The 15,766-nt window shown below is 40.8% G+C and overlaps 1 protein-coding gene across 1 annotated transcript in view; it reads left to right on the top strand.

Moving 5' to 3' along the window:
* si:dkey-237h12.3 (teneurin-3) overlaps window positions 1–15,766 on the top strand; it is a 191,712-nt gene that overhangs the window by 112,990 nt on the left and 62,956 nt on the right. Inside the window, exons 6-10 of the mRNA XM_061275285.1 lie at window positions 1,128–1,253; window positions 4,757–4,971; window positions 11,400–11,610; window positions 13,915–14,016; window positions 14,398–14,592. Of these exons, the coding sequence (XP_061131269.1) occupies window positions 1,128–1,253; window positions 4,757–4,971; window positions 11,400–11,610; window positions 13,915–14,016; window positions 14,398–14,592 (849 nt within the window). The remainder of the gene's footprint in view (window positions 1–1,127; window positions 1,254–4,756; window positions 4,972–11,399; window positions 11,611–13,914; window positions 14,017–14,397; window positions 14,593–15,766) is intronic.

Below are 15,766 nucleotides of genomic sequence, written 5' to 3'. Positions count from 1 at the left end.
AGATAAACAAAAAATGATACATACCAACTGTAAAATTGTACCTTTCTACCGGAAAATTATGTTTTTAGGCTGGCATGAGCTACGACACATACACCACAATTATTATGTAGTCAAAATCATCTTGCCTCACCCAATCTGTTGTCAACGGCATGAATGCTCTCTGTTTCATGCCTTGTCAAGTCAATGGTATTTATGCTGAAACAGTTCCACAACAAAAATGATCTGAAGGCACTTTACACATTGACAGGTCAACAACAACACTCATATATTAGAAAACACCAACTAAACTCCAAATAGCAAGCACTTGGCAACAGAGGCAAGGAGAAAAATAAAACTCTCGCAGAAAAAAAACGCAAACAGAACCCATGCTCTGTGGGGTGACCGTCTGTTTCAGCGGGTTGTGTTAAAATGGAGAGACAGAGTATACAGCAACAGAGGGTAGACAGAGAGAACAACTTGACAGTGTTGAGTGAGTGAAGGTGGAAAGCTAAAATAATAACCACAGCGACGGACGTTTTGAAAAACAGAAATAGTCACATAATGGCTACAACTGTTGCTGATTTTTTTTTTCCAGCTTATACAACTCCAGGATCTTAATCATAGTAAACGATTTCTCTCTACTTTCACCTCTTCACCACCACGCGCTCCTTTTCATCTAATTGTAGTAGAAAGTGCAAATTATCAAGAGAGGGTAGACATGACAGAAGTGTTGAGTGACTGAAGGTGGAAAGCAAGACTAATGACAACAGCGACAGACGTTTTTTTTAAAAAAAAATATAGTCACATAATGGCTACAATTGTCATGCAGCCTGTTCTTCCATGTTGCTGCCATTTTTTTTTCACCTTATACAAATCCAGGATCTTAATCAAAGTCAACTTTTTCTGTCTCTACTTTCACCTCTTCATCACCACACTCTCCTTTTCACCTAATTGCAGTAGAAAGTACAAATGATCAAATTTAGGAAGGGAAAAGGTCTTCTGAAAAATAAATATAATCAAGTGAAGTATAGATAACAAAAGAATCAAGTACTTAAACTGCCTGCACAGGTGCCTTATTTCTCTGCTTTATATTTTTGTGGGCAAATTTGCTTATTTATGCCTAAGCAGTTTTTCTGTGTACTTCGCAGGCATGCACCTTTTTGGCCTCAATTGGCAGCTGCAGGAGTTGGACAGCCAGCCAGCATTTGAAAATGGCGGAGTCGGAAAGGCCGGCCCGACACTGTCTAGCGCCGTCACGTCCCTTGCCGCAGACGGTGAGGAAAACTATTTTTTCTTTTCTTTTAGCATATATGTTTTAATGTGAGCTATCGTCCTTAATAATAGTGTTCCACTTTTACCGAAATGATAAACAATTACTTTCTCATTGTGCTCTGTGGCATCTACATGAGGTTACATAATCGCATGATCGAGCATGAAAGTAGTAAAAATAAATTGTTATTGGAGCCCTACTATAGCACTTGTATTAAAAGTTAAAACCGTAGGGGGGGGGGTAACTTGGAAGGATGGGACGTGTGAAATACTAATAGCCAACCAAGGGCATGGGGCTGGGTTGGACGGCATTGCATGGATGGGAGCCGTCCTGGTAGACATCACGGTATAAAAATTTAGCAACTGGGGCGGGTGGTGTAGTGGCTCGGTCGTCACCCTGTTCAAACGGCTCGAAAATGCACCGGCCACTCGAGCATTTTCTTAAAATGTCTAATGGCCTCCACCCATAGTTTAAACTCATTTTACAAGATTAAAACCAAATGGCTTATATATTGTTTGATTTTAAAAAAGACATCAGAGGTGCACATGCATTTGTGGAGAGGTCCTCAACCTTATAACTTATAACCTTATAACTTTGAAAACCAAACAAGATAACAACATACATATTCTGATGAATTGTATCACACTCTGACATCGGCTACCTACAATGTGGTAACATTCTATATTCATCAGCAAGTAGGTGGCCATTTTGCTTCAACTTTAACACCTAACGCCTCAGAAAAAAAACAAAAAACGCTAACATCAGTGCAGCATTGGAACGTGCAAAACAATGCATAACACTGGCCTGTTGAACCCCGGCTACATTTAAATCCTCATAAGTGCTAATGAATATGACACGGGGAAGCTTGTGGGCTCTTTAAAAGGCGATCAATAGCCGCCCGTTATTCTCCCTAGAGGTTACACTTGGCTCCCAGTCTCGCCTCTGACTAGAGTTAAAGTGACAGCCAATGGCGTTTAAATGCAAACACTGAAGCAACACAAGTAGTGTCTGGGTGCAAACACACGGTCCAAATGCATACGCACACACAAACACAGACCCACAGACAGCGACAGTACGGTATGCTAAATATTCTCTGCAATGTAAACAGTATATTACAATTGTTAAGTGAAAGTGCCATCTAAAACTAAATGAAATGGGACTATGACGGTGATATGTGGCAAGTGTATCTGCTTGGAGAACACATACACCATTATAGGACATCCATACTTCAGTGTCTACTTAGAATTACAAGACAGTTTGTGGAAAATGCTGGGAAACGGCAAGAAAAGAGGCAGACTGAGCAGAGCAAAGAAGTGGCACGGCATCAAGGGATAAATATGGTCACATAAAAATGTGGAACGACCATACATCTGTCTAAAAGAGAAAAATGAAATCTTAAAGTAAAATGAATAGAGCTCCCTGTTACATAAACAAGAATTCACAAGACAATGGTGAGTTACCAAAACTACTTTAATGCTAATCATTATTTAAGACACATTCTCTTCATAACAGAAGATTATCTGTAATAATGTGCAGGAAATTTACAAGACAGCATACTGTGCTACTATTTTGGCAAGCAAGCGGTGAGCAAGTTATTCTCTCTATAGACTCTTAAGTCCGTGGGAAAATATAAACAGCAACTTCCACAATTCTCAGAAATTGTTTTGGTTCTGAATTAGGGGTTGCACGAGTTGACACTTTGTTGAAAGACTTGAAACATGACGACATAAAGTGGTTGTGATGACAGCACTGATACCATTTCAGTACAGTACTATAATTTAAAATAAGTTAAAGTAGGAAGGGAGGCTTTGTAATAATCTATATTCACAAAAAGCTAACAGCTCATACACTGGATTTAGACAGAAAATAGACCTCAAAACACAAGAGCGTTGACATTAGCTAAGTTAAGGTTCACTCGCTGTCGCGTGATGGTATTTATAGAAAAAAACACAAATCCTCTTGCTTGGTGTGCTTGCCACCGAGATAGACAGGTAATGTTTGCACTATTTGGTCAAATGGGGAAATCTGTCCTCGTTTTGGACCCGCCTCAGGAAATCTTCATGCGTGATGGGAATATGTTGTGTTTTCAAGTAATCACAGAACTCTTCATCTGCAGTGGAATATTTTGCTGCTGTCCTTCCTCTTTGATATATTTCACTGACAACTGCAGGCGATAATGTCCCTGCAGGTCTGCTTGCCATCACTGGGGGCATCATTACATTAAACATCTTTTATCCGGTAGCTAAACTCAGACCTTCAAAATAAAAACATCGAACAACAATTGCTCAAAATCTTTATCCAGCATGTCCCCCACTCCCTTTACTAATTCTCCCTTACTTACCAAATCTGTGCATTCAGAAACCGAAGACAATTTGAATCAGACTCTGCTTATCAAGGCTTGTCTGGTGGACGTAAGGGATGACAAGCTCAAGGGTTTTCCATGGTATATTTAGTAGGACAGTTGTGATGCTGGCCCCGGGGGCATTACAGGGGCCATACATGATCCATTAATGTGTACAAAATATGTAACACCAGAGAAAAAACAGACTGGGCTGGCTATCTGTGCAGGTAATTCTTTATGTGAATGCCGACTGGTGTGGGAACCTTGACCACTCAGTCATGGCATGGCCAGGCGTCTGGCATAGGCAATTTTTCCGGCCAGTCATGACATGGCCAGGCAACCCGCACGGCGGTCCAGGCAACCCAGCTGCAACATACACAGGGTCCAACTGCAATTGCACAGCGTGATCAGCTGGAACAGGGGATAACTGTTGTGGCACAGGAAATGTGGCCTTGAGTTGCCACGGTGCTGAAAAACTGTGACCTTGAGTTTTTGTGCGACAGGAACTGGGGCTGTAAGTTGCCACGGCACAGGAACTGAGACTTTACATTGTCATTGTGCAAGAACTGGGGCCTTGAGTTGCAACGGTGCAAAAACTCAGGCCAGCAACTGCTGAGGAGCAAGAACGGGAGGGAACCTTTGGCTGTTGAGCAACAGGGATGATCAACAAGGTCACCTGGACAAGACACCAAAGGCTTAACTGATTGGTAGTTACCAGTTGGTAGATCAAGCTGATCAGAACAGGTGGAATGTGGAAACAAAAACTAAATGAAAAAGACAAAGGACACAGGGAAAACATGAAAAAAAAAACATGGAACAAATCCAAATTCAATAAATATAAAACCAACAAAAACATGTCTTTACAGATGAACTAATTTCATATAGCATATTTATCAGTTGCTGTAAACAGCTCTGCCTCCCCCTCAAGCTAAAAACTTGTCAATATAATCTTCTGAACGTGATTGTGGAGTAGTAGTCAATAAATCAACCAGTGTGTATAACCCTTACTCTGAGGCTTGGAAAGGTACATGTCGCTTATAAGACCACCCTTCACCCAGCACTTCTCACATTAATTGAGCTGATACTGCTAATTTAGACTAGAAATTGCTTGTTCTCTGAATCTTTACAAAAGTAACAATAACAACTATTCTGTTTCTGTCACCCAGGAAGGACGGGCGTTCTCCACCAGGAGAACAACTCTGTGGACACGGGACCTGTGGATGTAGGAAAGAGTGTGGGCCAAAGCGTTCCGCCAGGAGTGTTCTGGCGTTCCCAGCTCAGCGTGGATAAGCCACACTTTCTCAAATTCAACATTTCTGTGCAGAAAAACGCCCTGATAGGTGTATATGGACGCAAGGGTCTTGCACCGTCTCACACGCAGGTGAGGACATCAGCTTTTACGTTGTTACAGTATGTTTATGGTGTAAATTGTTTAGGGGTTGGCTTATAGGCTACTAATCAGCTAATTACGACCATGGCACCAAAATTGCAGTTCAACGGGTACAGGCTCTTTAACACTGCACTTACACACACAGTGTGGCGTGAATTGATTGTGTATGGGCTGATGCTGTGCAATTCTGTGACGCAAATGCCAATTTGAAAAATGCTCAATTTAGGCGCAGCATGCTGCAATAACATCCATCCAATAGGAGAGATGATAGCAAAGTAATTTCCGAGTGACAACAGTGAGCGATTTCGGTTTAAATGTTTGATGGTTAGGAGGTTAAGAGTGAGTCATAAGAGGTTCAGTTTAGGGCTTAGCGGGTTAAGTTTAGTTATTAGGACATTGGGTTTAAAGCAGGCATGGGCAAACTACGGCCCGCGGGCCACATCCGGCCCACGGGGCCGTTTAATCCGGTCCGCCAAACCTGAATAGATTGTATTATTAATGTTTTTTGGGTCATTTTCCCTGCAATTACTATGTTTCCCTAGTAGATGGGGAAGCGCCCGCCCGCGTATTTACTCCCGTGTCAGAAAGCTCGGTGCACTCAGTAGCACGTAGTAATTTCATCTATCAGTGCCGAATTTCGAGTGTAGGGCGTGAGTTTTCAGATACAGTTTTACGCTAATGCCACCCACAAACCTTCCCCTGGAATCATTCCATTAAAACGAGTGGCCCGAAGAAAAGAAAGGTGGACACTGAGTGCCGAATGTTAAAAAAAAGAGTGGACAATTTGGCTCGACCTACGTGTGTGAGAAGACGTTCAGCCACATGAACGTCAACAAAGCCCGTCACAGATCTAGGTTAACGGACCGACACCTCGGCTCTATCCTAAGAATTACCACAACAATTTTTACTCCAGACTATGATGCACTAGCAAAAAAAGGAAACCAACAATACTATTGATTTCTTTATTACTTTATTTAGATGTATTCTTTCACTGATTCTTCAAGATGATGTATTTGGTCAGAATGTTTGCCGTTAGATAAACATATTTCATAAATCTGACCTGCAGGCGCTGAAGTGATGGAAAATGTCCTTCATCAAAACAGTGTCGTATTTAATAAGAATCACTGATAGTAGTTTTTTGGTGAAATATTATTTTAATGCTGTTAATAAATGCATTTGTTTTCAAAAAGTAAAAACCTTTTATGCAATGACCTTTACATGTCATTTATATTACTTCACACAAACACTACATCCATCTGCTCCTGGTTCGGCCCCCCGGTCAATATTTAGAACCCAATTCGGCCCGCAAGTCAAAAAGTTTGCCCACCCCTGGTTTAAAGTGTTAGGTCAGTGGTTGAAGTGAAATGTACGGCTAAAACTCTGGTTAGTTATTCAAGGCACAGTTAGGGTGGGAGCTTTACGGTAATTTTAGAATTTTAAATCAATGCATCTTGTGTCAAGAATATTTGTTGATTGACAGAAAACTAACCCGACCCAAACTGTCATTATCCACACACAGATTTAAAGAAAAATAAATTTTAACGAATAAATAGATTTTTCATCAGCTTTAACTTCTCGGTTTCTGATCTACATACCTTGAGTACATCTTTCATTGTCCCTTATGTGTCGGCCATTTTTCATCACGTGTTTGCAAAATGTTGCGAAGTGTCATTTGAATGACATTGGTGAATTTCTGGCGTCTGGTGACATCACAGATGAAATTAAGCACTCAGACAACAGCTGCCTGTGAAAAAAAAGCTCTCAACCTCACCTTGTTGACATTCCGTTCCAGTGAAGAAGCACTTCACTTTAGTGCACAGGAAACAAGCTCTGTTGGTCACGCTGGTGAGATTGATTGCATTTTTAAGGTGATAGTCAGATAGAGGAGGAAAGCTTAACAAATTCTAAGATGGTAGCCTGGTAGTTACTAAGAAAACGTAAGGATTTGAGTTAGGGGTTTGAGAAACAGTTATTAGGTTGTTAGGGTGAACAATGAGATGCAAAGTACAACTATATAAAAGAGGAAAAGGGAGTAGTTAAGGCAACACCTAAATTAGTTGTAAGGGATACGGATTAGGGGAGCAACGAAGTAAACAGCTCAACACAATAAGAGCGTAAAGGGAGGTAATTAGCAAGAAAGCAGGGTTAGGGGTTTGATCACCTGGAAGGTAATGTTAGGCTTAAATGGTTAGGGTTATTATTATGGTGTTGGGTTTGAGGCGAGACGGGGAACTCACAACAGAATAAAAAAGTAAAGAACTAATTACAAACTGAACAAGTTTGGGTGATACACGGTAAGGGATAAGAGGTTTCATCCCAGTGCAGTCGGAGGACACTGGTGAATTGGACTGCACTTTTGAGGTTGTAGGAAAAAAAAGAGAAAGAAAGAAACTCAAAAATCAAAGAGGAGTAATTAACAAGACGACCCCTTTTGTGTCAATGCCGTGCGTTGCGTCAATCGCAGCCACCTCGGAGCTGCATTCAGCCGCAGATCAATGCACTGAGCATGAAAGAACCCGGCCGGCGATATTGAGCGTCCATTCACAGCCAGCAAAGGGGAGACAACATTTACGAGTAACAGCTTTTACGCTTCTTGTCAAATGGAGACCTTGTCCTCCTGCTATTGAGTCTCTGTCTGTGGCTGTACAAAGAAAATAAACTCGAGGGGAGGGAGGAAATGGACTTTTGTTACGTTATTTTCCTGGAGAATTTGTAGCAGGTCACTCAATCTAAAGGCCGTGTTTGTCCTCTGACTCCCTACACCTAATGTCACCACTATTGTTGGTCCTAGATGGGCTTAGAAAAGGTTCAAGCAACCTTATCGAGACTGATGCAGTCGACCGAAATGTTCTAAGCTATGTGGGAAGGGACTGTATTATTGCTCCCCCCAGCACAAAGAGGCCAACTTCCGCCGGGTTAATAACATCCACCAAGGCCCCTTTTTGCGCCCCGCTGCAATCAGAGGGTCGACTTCACCTGAGTGGTACAAAAGTCCGCCAAAAAATGGTTGCTGAAGTCCTTGTTTGTCACATTATCGTGTAATAAATCCTGTTTTAAGGTGTTTTTCTTATCACCTTTTCTTTAATTTCAACCCATATACAACATTTGCCACCGGGAGACAAAGCAACATTTTTGAAACAGGATGCTCGATGGTGGTTCCATAGTTTTAAGGCTCTTGGAATAGCACTTCTTAAAAAAGAATAGTCATGATACAGCATTGGGTTACTTTGTTGTGAACACTTTGGAAATAAATCACAAATGCTTCATCTATCATCATTGTTCCAAGTGTTCCACTCCCTCTTTCCATCCAGTGGACTATCAAAGTGAATCAGGAACCGCTCAACATTAACAAAACAAACATGTTTCGCACTGTGAGAAAAAGGAAGGAGCGATTTTTTTTCTCCAGTGAAGCAGAAAACAAGCAAGTGGAAAAGAAACAGTTTTCATCCTTTACAGACAAACGGTTTCAAACATTTTCACCATGACACCTCATGTACGTAATGGGCAACAAAAGCCAGTCAGTGTCAAATGAGGAGGAAGCAGTTGAGAGGATGCGGAGACTGACAGAACACGTAACATCACGAAGATGTGGTTATCAAAGTGGTCCGAATGCTAAATGAAGTGTTGGTAATTGTTTCTTTTAATTACAGCGGCAGGTTTGAAATGATGATGGTGTTAGATAATCCTCAAGAATGACTTTAAGCACATCACATAGCTCAGAAAATGAGTGAATTTTCTCAAAATCACACATTTTGGTTAACGATGAACAGTGTTTAAAAAATGTACAGTACACCAATATAGAAGGCCCCATTGCTGCGTTTACCTTGATCCCCAAATTAATAAATATGACCCTGGTGTTAAGGTAATAGGGTTAGGTGCATTTAGATCAGAGGTAGAGTTATGGTTATGGTTGGCGTTTTGGTTGTGTTGTACTATGATTGGGACACGGGAGTAAGAGTGAGAGTTAGTCGTGTCGGCGTTCGGCAAGAATTTACATGAGTTGCGTATTAATTTTAGTGGTTAGGGTTGGCGTACTGGTGTGCTTTTAGGTTAGGTTTAGGATTGGAATTTGGCTAACCACCTCGATCTTTTGAGCAGTGGTCTGCATTGGTCTGAACTTCACCCATTCAAATATGACGATACCATTGCCATTTTTCTTTTTCCACAGGTATTAGTTCCATTGGAGTTTTGGGACTGTCTGGCTTAACTTCATGTATCGCCATGATTGCCTTGCATTTTCTAAATCAACCACACTGATCAGCTTTTCTGACTCCCTTCTTTCCCCATAGTCTCTGAATTGTCTTCATTTTTTGCCCATTGGCCAGTCTTGCGAATATAAATTGTATGACTTTTATACAACAGAACATATTTGGATCATTCCTCTTGTTTCCCAGTCTCATACATGGTTAATACTGCTGTCAGAAATTGGTTTCCTTTTTAGTGGACTCCGAGGATTCATTTCCACCATATACTGAACTTTCCTCGTTGAAAGTAAATGTTTTGTTTTCAGGTTTGAAATGTAGCACTAGAGTAATTTGTCTATCAATCAACTCAACCCAATGAACGTACACCTCACTTGGCAAAAGTGTCTGTTCCAGCCGTTCACCATCTGACATCGAGACTTCTTCAGCAGGAGCATGCTAGTGCCTTAAGTCAGCCTTAAGTTTTGTTTTCTCTGCTATTGTTGCTTACCTTGTTATAGTGCAATCTGAGCTCCCTTAAAAAACCTGAGACAATTTGTATGCATCCCCTTGTTCCCCATTCCAAACACAAGTCTACACCAGAGGCCCGGTTTGTCAGCTTGTAGCTTGCAATGTCTTAAACTGGGGAATCCTCTTTCCTGCATCTGCTGTGTTTCGCTGTACCCATTAGCTTGTCTCGGGGACTGGTTGTTTTCTTCTGTGCCGCACAGTTGTGGTCCAAATGAGGTCCAGCTGTTCAGCGGGTGCTGTGAGAGCGGATGCACCTCTTCAATTATTTTGCCAGGCGGGAATCACGCCTTGTTTGTCTTGTAAGTCAATGTTTGTTTGCGGGAGGAGAAAGTACATTTAGACCCCTGCTTTGCTGTCTTAATGATGAAGTTATCAATGGTATATTTCTATTCTCCCTTTTTTCAAATGTCGTATAATTACCATCAACAAATTCAATTGATTCATTTTTGATAGTATTAACTGCTCAGCATCTACTTTGCTTGGATTATTTGCATAATGTAAAATAAATACAAACTTTGTTAGCCATCTCCAAATTTTATCCATCAGTTGTATATCTAAATTTTGCTTTGAATTATATGCAAATAGAATAAATATAATTACAAATCAATAGAGAGAGGGATTTGTTTTTCCTCTTCCAACTCACTTCTAACACCCACTGGCGGTAAAATCAACATTCTACTTAAGCATTGGATTTCCACGTACAAAACCCAATATGAGAAACTAAATCCACTGATATTCCTGCAAGAGGCGAATCATCTATTGTATTTGTCATTCGTTCTCTTTAATGCCGGAGTAAAGCAAAAAAATGAAAATAAAGTAAGAAAGTCAGCTATCGTTAGATCTTCGTACCAAAGTGAGATATAACTTGTCACACACATGACAGCAATTTAAACAGTCTCAAATAAAGCCACAAGAATTATACTACAATAATTGGGTATACAGTAAAAATGTATGCCGTGCTCAGATTATGTGAGGACAATTAAGGCCACGTGTGGCATAAAAATCATACATGCGCACAGTCAAATCAATGTATCACAATGTATGGCACTTTAAAGTTACGTCTTGCATGTGAAAGTAATGTGAGGCATATTCAAGTTATGTGTGCTATACAGACTGTATATGGCATGGTGAGGCTATGTATTGGATATTAATGTTATCTAGGGCATATTAAACCCATCATACATCTGACGAACAACCATCTGCACTCACACTCACACCTATTGGCAATTTGGAGTGCTCAATTGGCCTACCAAGCATGTTTTTGGGATGTGGGAGGAGATCGGAAGAACCGGAGGGCCCCGAGAAAACCCACGCAGGCACGAGGAGTAAATTCAAACTCCACACAGGGATTACCGGAAGTGGAATCAAAGCCGCACTCTCCGAACTGTGAGGCGGACGTGGTAACCAGTGCTCCACCATGCTGCCCCCATATCAGGTTTATGTGAGGAATATTAAGTTTATTTTTGGTGTAGTACCAGCCATTTTAGATCCTTTTTAGCCCTAAATTTTGAAAAAGGAAAACAATATACTTAAAGTGTTCTTGATATTGAATATGTGAAGTCTGAAAAGACATAAAATAAATATGGCTTTTGTGATTATAGGCATGTATGACTTCCTAATAATACACACGTGTAATTGACTACTCAATAACTTAGTCCTGAGCATTTTACCAATGACGCTGGAATTTGTTTTGTTTTTTTCCCGCAGTACGACTTTGTAGAGCTTCTGGATGGCAGCCGTCTTATCGCCAATGAACACCGTACACCGAGCGAGCCAGAGAGGGGAGCCCGCCTGGAGCACCAGGTGGTGGTACACCAGGCGGGATTTATCCAGTACTTGGACACTGGGGTGTGGCACCTGGCATTCTACAATGACGGACGCAGCATAGAGACAGTGTCCTACAACACCATCATCCAGGGTATGACTGTTTTGAACTGAAAATGCCACATCGGCTGTCTGCGTTTTGGAAACTTGTTACTATGTATCAGAGTGTCAGAGGCTGGATTTCATATTGATTCTTAAACGTGGTTTAAATGACACACTACTGGTTACTTCTTTCAAGTGGGTTATAACATTATTAAAAGCATATCCAAATGTAGACAAAATAATAGACCATAGACTCACAAAATGTTAGATGAAGTCTTAAGCGTGAAATTTCTGAAGGAACCTTAAGCTGATAGCCTTTACAAGTGAACTGTATATCTCCAAGGGCTATTCAAAGATTTGTGTACATCACGATTTGTTGATGCAGCCAATGGAATTACCACACTACATACGTGGATCCTGGCATAAGTAATTCACCGGATAACCGGTTCCAATAAATAAATAAATAGATAGATAGATAGATAGATAGATAGATAGATAGATAGATAGATAGATAGATAGATAGATAGATAGATAGATAGATAGATAGATAGATAGATAGATAGATAGATAGATAGATAGATAGATAGATAGATAGATAGATAGATAGATAGATAGATAGATAGATAGATAGATAGATAGATAGATAGATAGATAGATAGATAGATAGATAGATAGATAGATAGATAGATAGATAGATGCTAACCAAAGGTGGATATTCCCCGGTAATTTCAGTAAAGCTCCTGAAGCTGAAGAATGACAGAGGATTTTACTAATGTACTTCTCTTACTTTCACACTGACAGTTTTAACTACCGTATTTTCCTGACTATAAGGCGCACCGGACTATAAGGTGCACCTTCAATGAATGGCCCATTTTAAAACGTTGTCCTTATATAAGGCGCACCGGACTATAAGGCGCACCATCAATGCATAATGTCAGATTTTATTTTTCTCCATTTGATCTTTTTTATTCCAACCTATTACTATAAATTACAACTATAAATTACTTTATAATCACAAAATAATGATCCATAGTCTTTTTGATTCATGATTCATAGTCTTCAGTAGGCCACTTATGATTGATTTCATGACACAATGCTTTGGGCCAGTTTAAATTTAGGAATTTGGTCCATATATAAGGCGCACTGGACTATAAGGCGCACTGTAGGTTTATTTTAAGTTTTTAAGTGTGCTTTATAATCCGAAAAATAAGGTAATTGAGAAAGAAACAGTGTTTTTTCTATTTTTAAATGGAAAACTCACCCTTTAACCTTCTCTGATTAAAATCACATCAGGTGTCCATGCCCATATTTTATCCAAGTGTTACATTCTTGGTTTCCTGTTTGTCTGTCCATTAAATTTTCAACAAACAAGAACAAACTCATCCCTGTCTACTCCTAGTGTCAAGTAAACACAGCTACAGCTAGCTCCTTCAGCGTGACAAAACTCAAAGCAACTGGATTAAGACTGGGAGGAGAAAAATTCAACGCACCTCACACACAAACAAGTCGATCCTTGAGACTTTTCCGCAGACTTGCAGGCAGACGAGGGTTGTTCTTTGGAGAATCGCTGATCGTCGTCTGCCGTGCTGTAATAAAAGCCATGCATGAGTATTGATTCTTTCAGTCAAACAACTTGTAGGCTTGAGAAAAAGGCTGGACAATCTTTTTCCTGTATTTTCTTCAGGGAGAAGACTTTAATCGATTGAGCCCTCCCAAATATGAAAGTATCGACAAGCCTGGCGTAAATTGCCGGGGTCCCCTTCCAGCTAAAAGGAACATCCAATACAATCGGAACATCCAACACAATCCAAAGTAATAACGCTGGAAAAAAAAGAAAAAGTTTGCCCTCTTCACACTTATCAAAACGACGGCCTTTTGGGAGTCTGTCGAGCGAGCACTGGCTCTTACCCTGTAGGATGTGTCAGATTAACTTCAAGTCGGAGAGGACTTAAAACACTCGGGAGATTGCTCCAGTCGGCTTGATCATCAGGGCGTTGGGCCGCGATAGGAGGATAAAAAAAAAGTTCAAGACGCTGGGGGGGAAAAACATCAGGAAAGACAGGGGCAATACATGTGAAGGAAATTGAATTATTTGCTTTAATTTAAAATGCTTTTTGTGACTTTTATTTGACGGATGCAAGCAGATGCGTTACGGAGGCTTAAACGTTAGCGGAATGGATACGCTTTGCCTTTGCCTTTCACAAGTAAGGGATCCTTGGTGGTGCGGGAGTGGATAGGGCACTGTCTTGTGGTGAAATGTGCACTTGTCAAAAAGTTACTTTAAAAGCCATCTCCCCCAGACTTGCGGCAGGGTGACAGCAGCGTGATGCGTTATTAATAGTTTGACTTCCCGCAGAGTCTGTCACAGAATGCGCACACAACTGCTACGGGAACGGCGAGTGCATGGCGGGCTCCTGTCATTGCTTCCCTGGATTCATCGGGCCGTACTGTTCCAGGGGTAATTATCCACTCTTATGTGTATGTGTGTGTGTGCGCGCGTGTGCGTGTGTGTGTGTGTGTGTGTGTGTGTGTGCGTATGCGTGTGTGTGTGCGTGCGTGCGTGTGTGTGTGTATGTATGTATGCATGCATGCATGCATGTAGATATATATGTTTGTATGTAGATATATACAATAGATATATAGAGAGAGAGATACTAGAGAGATACTAGATAGATACTAGATACTAGATAGATACTAGAGAAATAGAGAGAGAGCTAGATAGATTGATGGATTGATTGATTTTTTATTCATGTTAAATCAACTACACAACTGTATGTATGGTGTTGTTTTTGTTACTCTGAACTTAGTTTTTGCTTTTGTTTTTTCCCTCATCTTCTAGCTGCCTGCCCTGTCTTGTGCAGTGGTAATGGCCAGTACACCAGGGGGCGCTGTCAGTGCTACAGCGGCTGGAAGGGCACAGAGTGTGATGTGGCCTCGGGTCAATGCGTGGATCCTCAGTGCAGGGGCCACGGGGCGTGCGTGGCAGGAAACTGTGTGTGTAACACTGGGTGGAGAGGAACCAATTGCGAACAAGGTAATACAGTGTTCATCTACGTCTTTGCAATTGTTTTGGGGAACATTTGGACCGATTTGTAATTTACAAAACAAATACACATTGAATGTCTTCTAATAAGTTTAAGTTTAAAGTGTGTCTCTCTATACCTCTCTATACTCTCTTTATCATGGATTTTCGCCTGTAGGGTGGATGTGAAATATTTACTCGTGATGAAGGGTTCACTCAGTAATTCTCAAAGGGCGGTGTAGAAGTTGTGTGCAAAATAACCACTGCCTCAGTACAGTTTCGTTGTTTTTAACAATTTTCTTTAACGTTTGTGTGGAATTAATAGTCTCATGTACAAATACATACATGCTGAATATTTTTCTATATTTAAACAGTGTTACTGTTGAAACTGCATAATGCAATAATATTAAATACAATTTCTAAGGAATAAACCATCGTGCTTTTAGAGTAAAATGTTTTAGAGTAACATTAGAGAGTAACTGCTCTAATGGACAGAAAATATTTATGCATAGCTGTTTAATATTTGTTTTCAAGTCGGCCGAGCACATAATATGTCATATGACGACGCCCTTTGAATAAATGAACTCAGGCAGCTAATGGGCTAACCTATTGTCGAGTTTCGCAGTCTCCTGTTCCAATCAATCAATCACTACCGTCATGTTAGAAGGAGCGCCATTCCTTTCTCTTCCAGGGCCGATCCGCTTGGCCGTGTTTAAAGGTATCGACCTGCACACCGGCCAAAGGCAATTATCGGCTCAGATTTACATGCACGGGTTAGCGACCCCGCTTGCACAAAGCAATTGAAGGAATGAAGGCTTGCCTTTGAAGGGAAGATGGAAAGGACATGTTTTTATTGGCTTCTGTAGTTTGCTCGTTTGTGGCGCACAGATGGCTAAGGCGCAGTGTTGAGGGAAAACCCATTTGTTCCCATCTGGATATGCTTGCCAATCGATTAAACTAATATACATCTCTTTCTAAACATGGATTTAGCAAGATACCTTGTGTTTTCATCAGCATCTTCAGTGACATCCACCACACATCAGCAGAGGATATATCTGCCTATGCCTTGATCAAATCCACCAAAATGGCCTTTGCTACAACATAGACCTGATTTCACCTGGTGCAGTGTCTAGTCCAACTAGTCACTAAATTGTGCAACTGGGATGTGTATAGGAAACGCTCTCTG

This window comes from Syngnathus typhle, linkage group LG1 (genome assembly GCF_033458585.1).
Source record: "Syngnathus typhle isolate RoL2023-S1 ecotype Sweden linkage group LG1, RoL_Styp_1.0, whole genome shotgun sequence".
Lineage (NCBI taxonomy): Eukaryota > Metazoa > Chordata > Actinopteri > Syngnathiformes > Syngnathidae > Syngnathus > Syngnathus typhle.
Note: the sequence above shows the minus strand (reverse complement) of the source record. Positions and strands in the feature narration are given on the sequence as shown.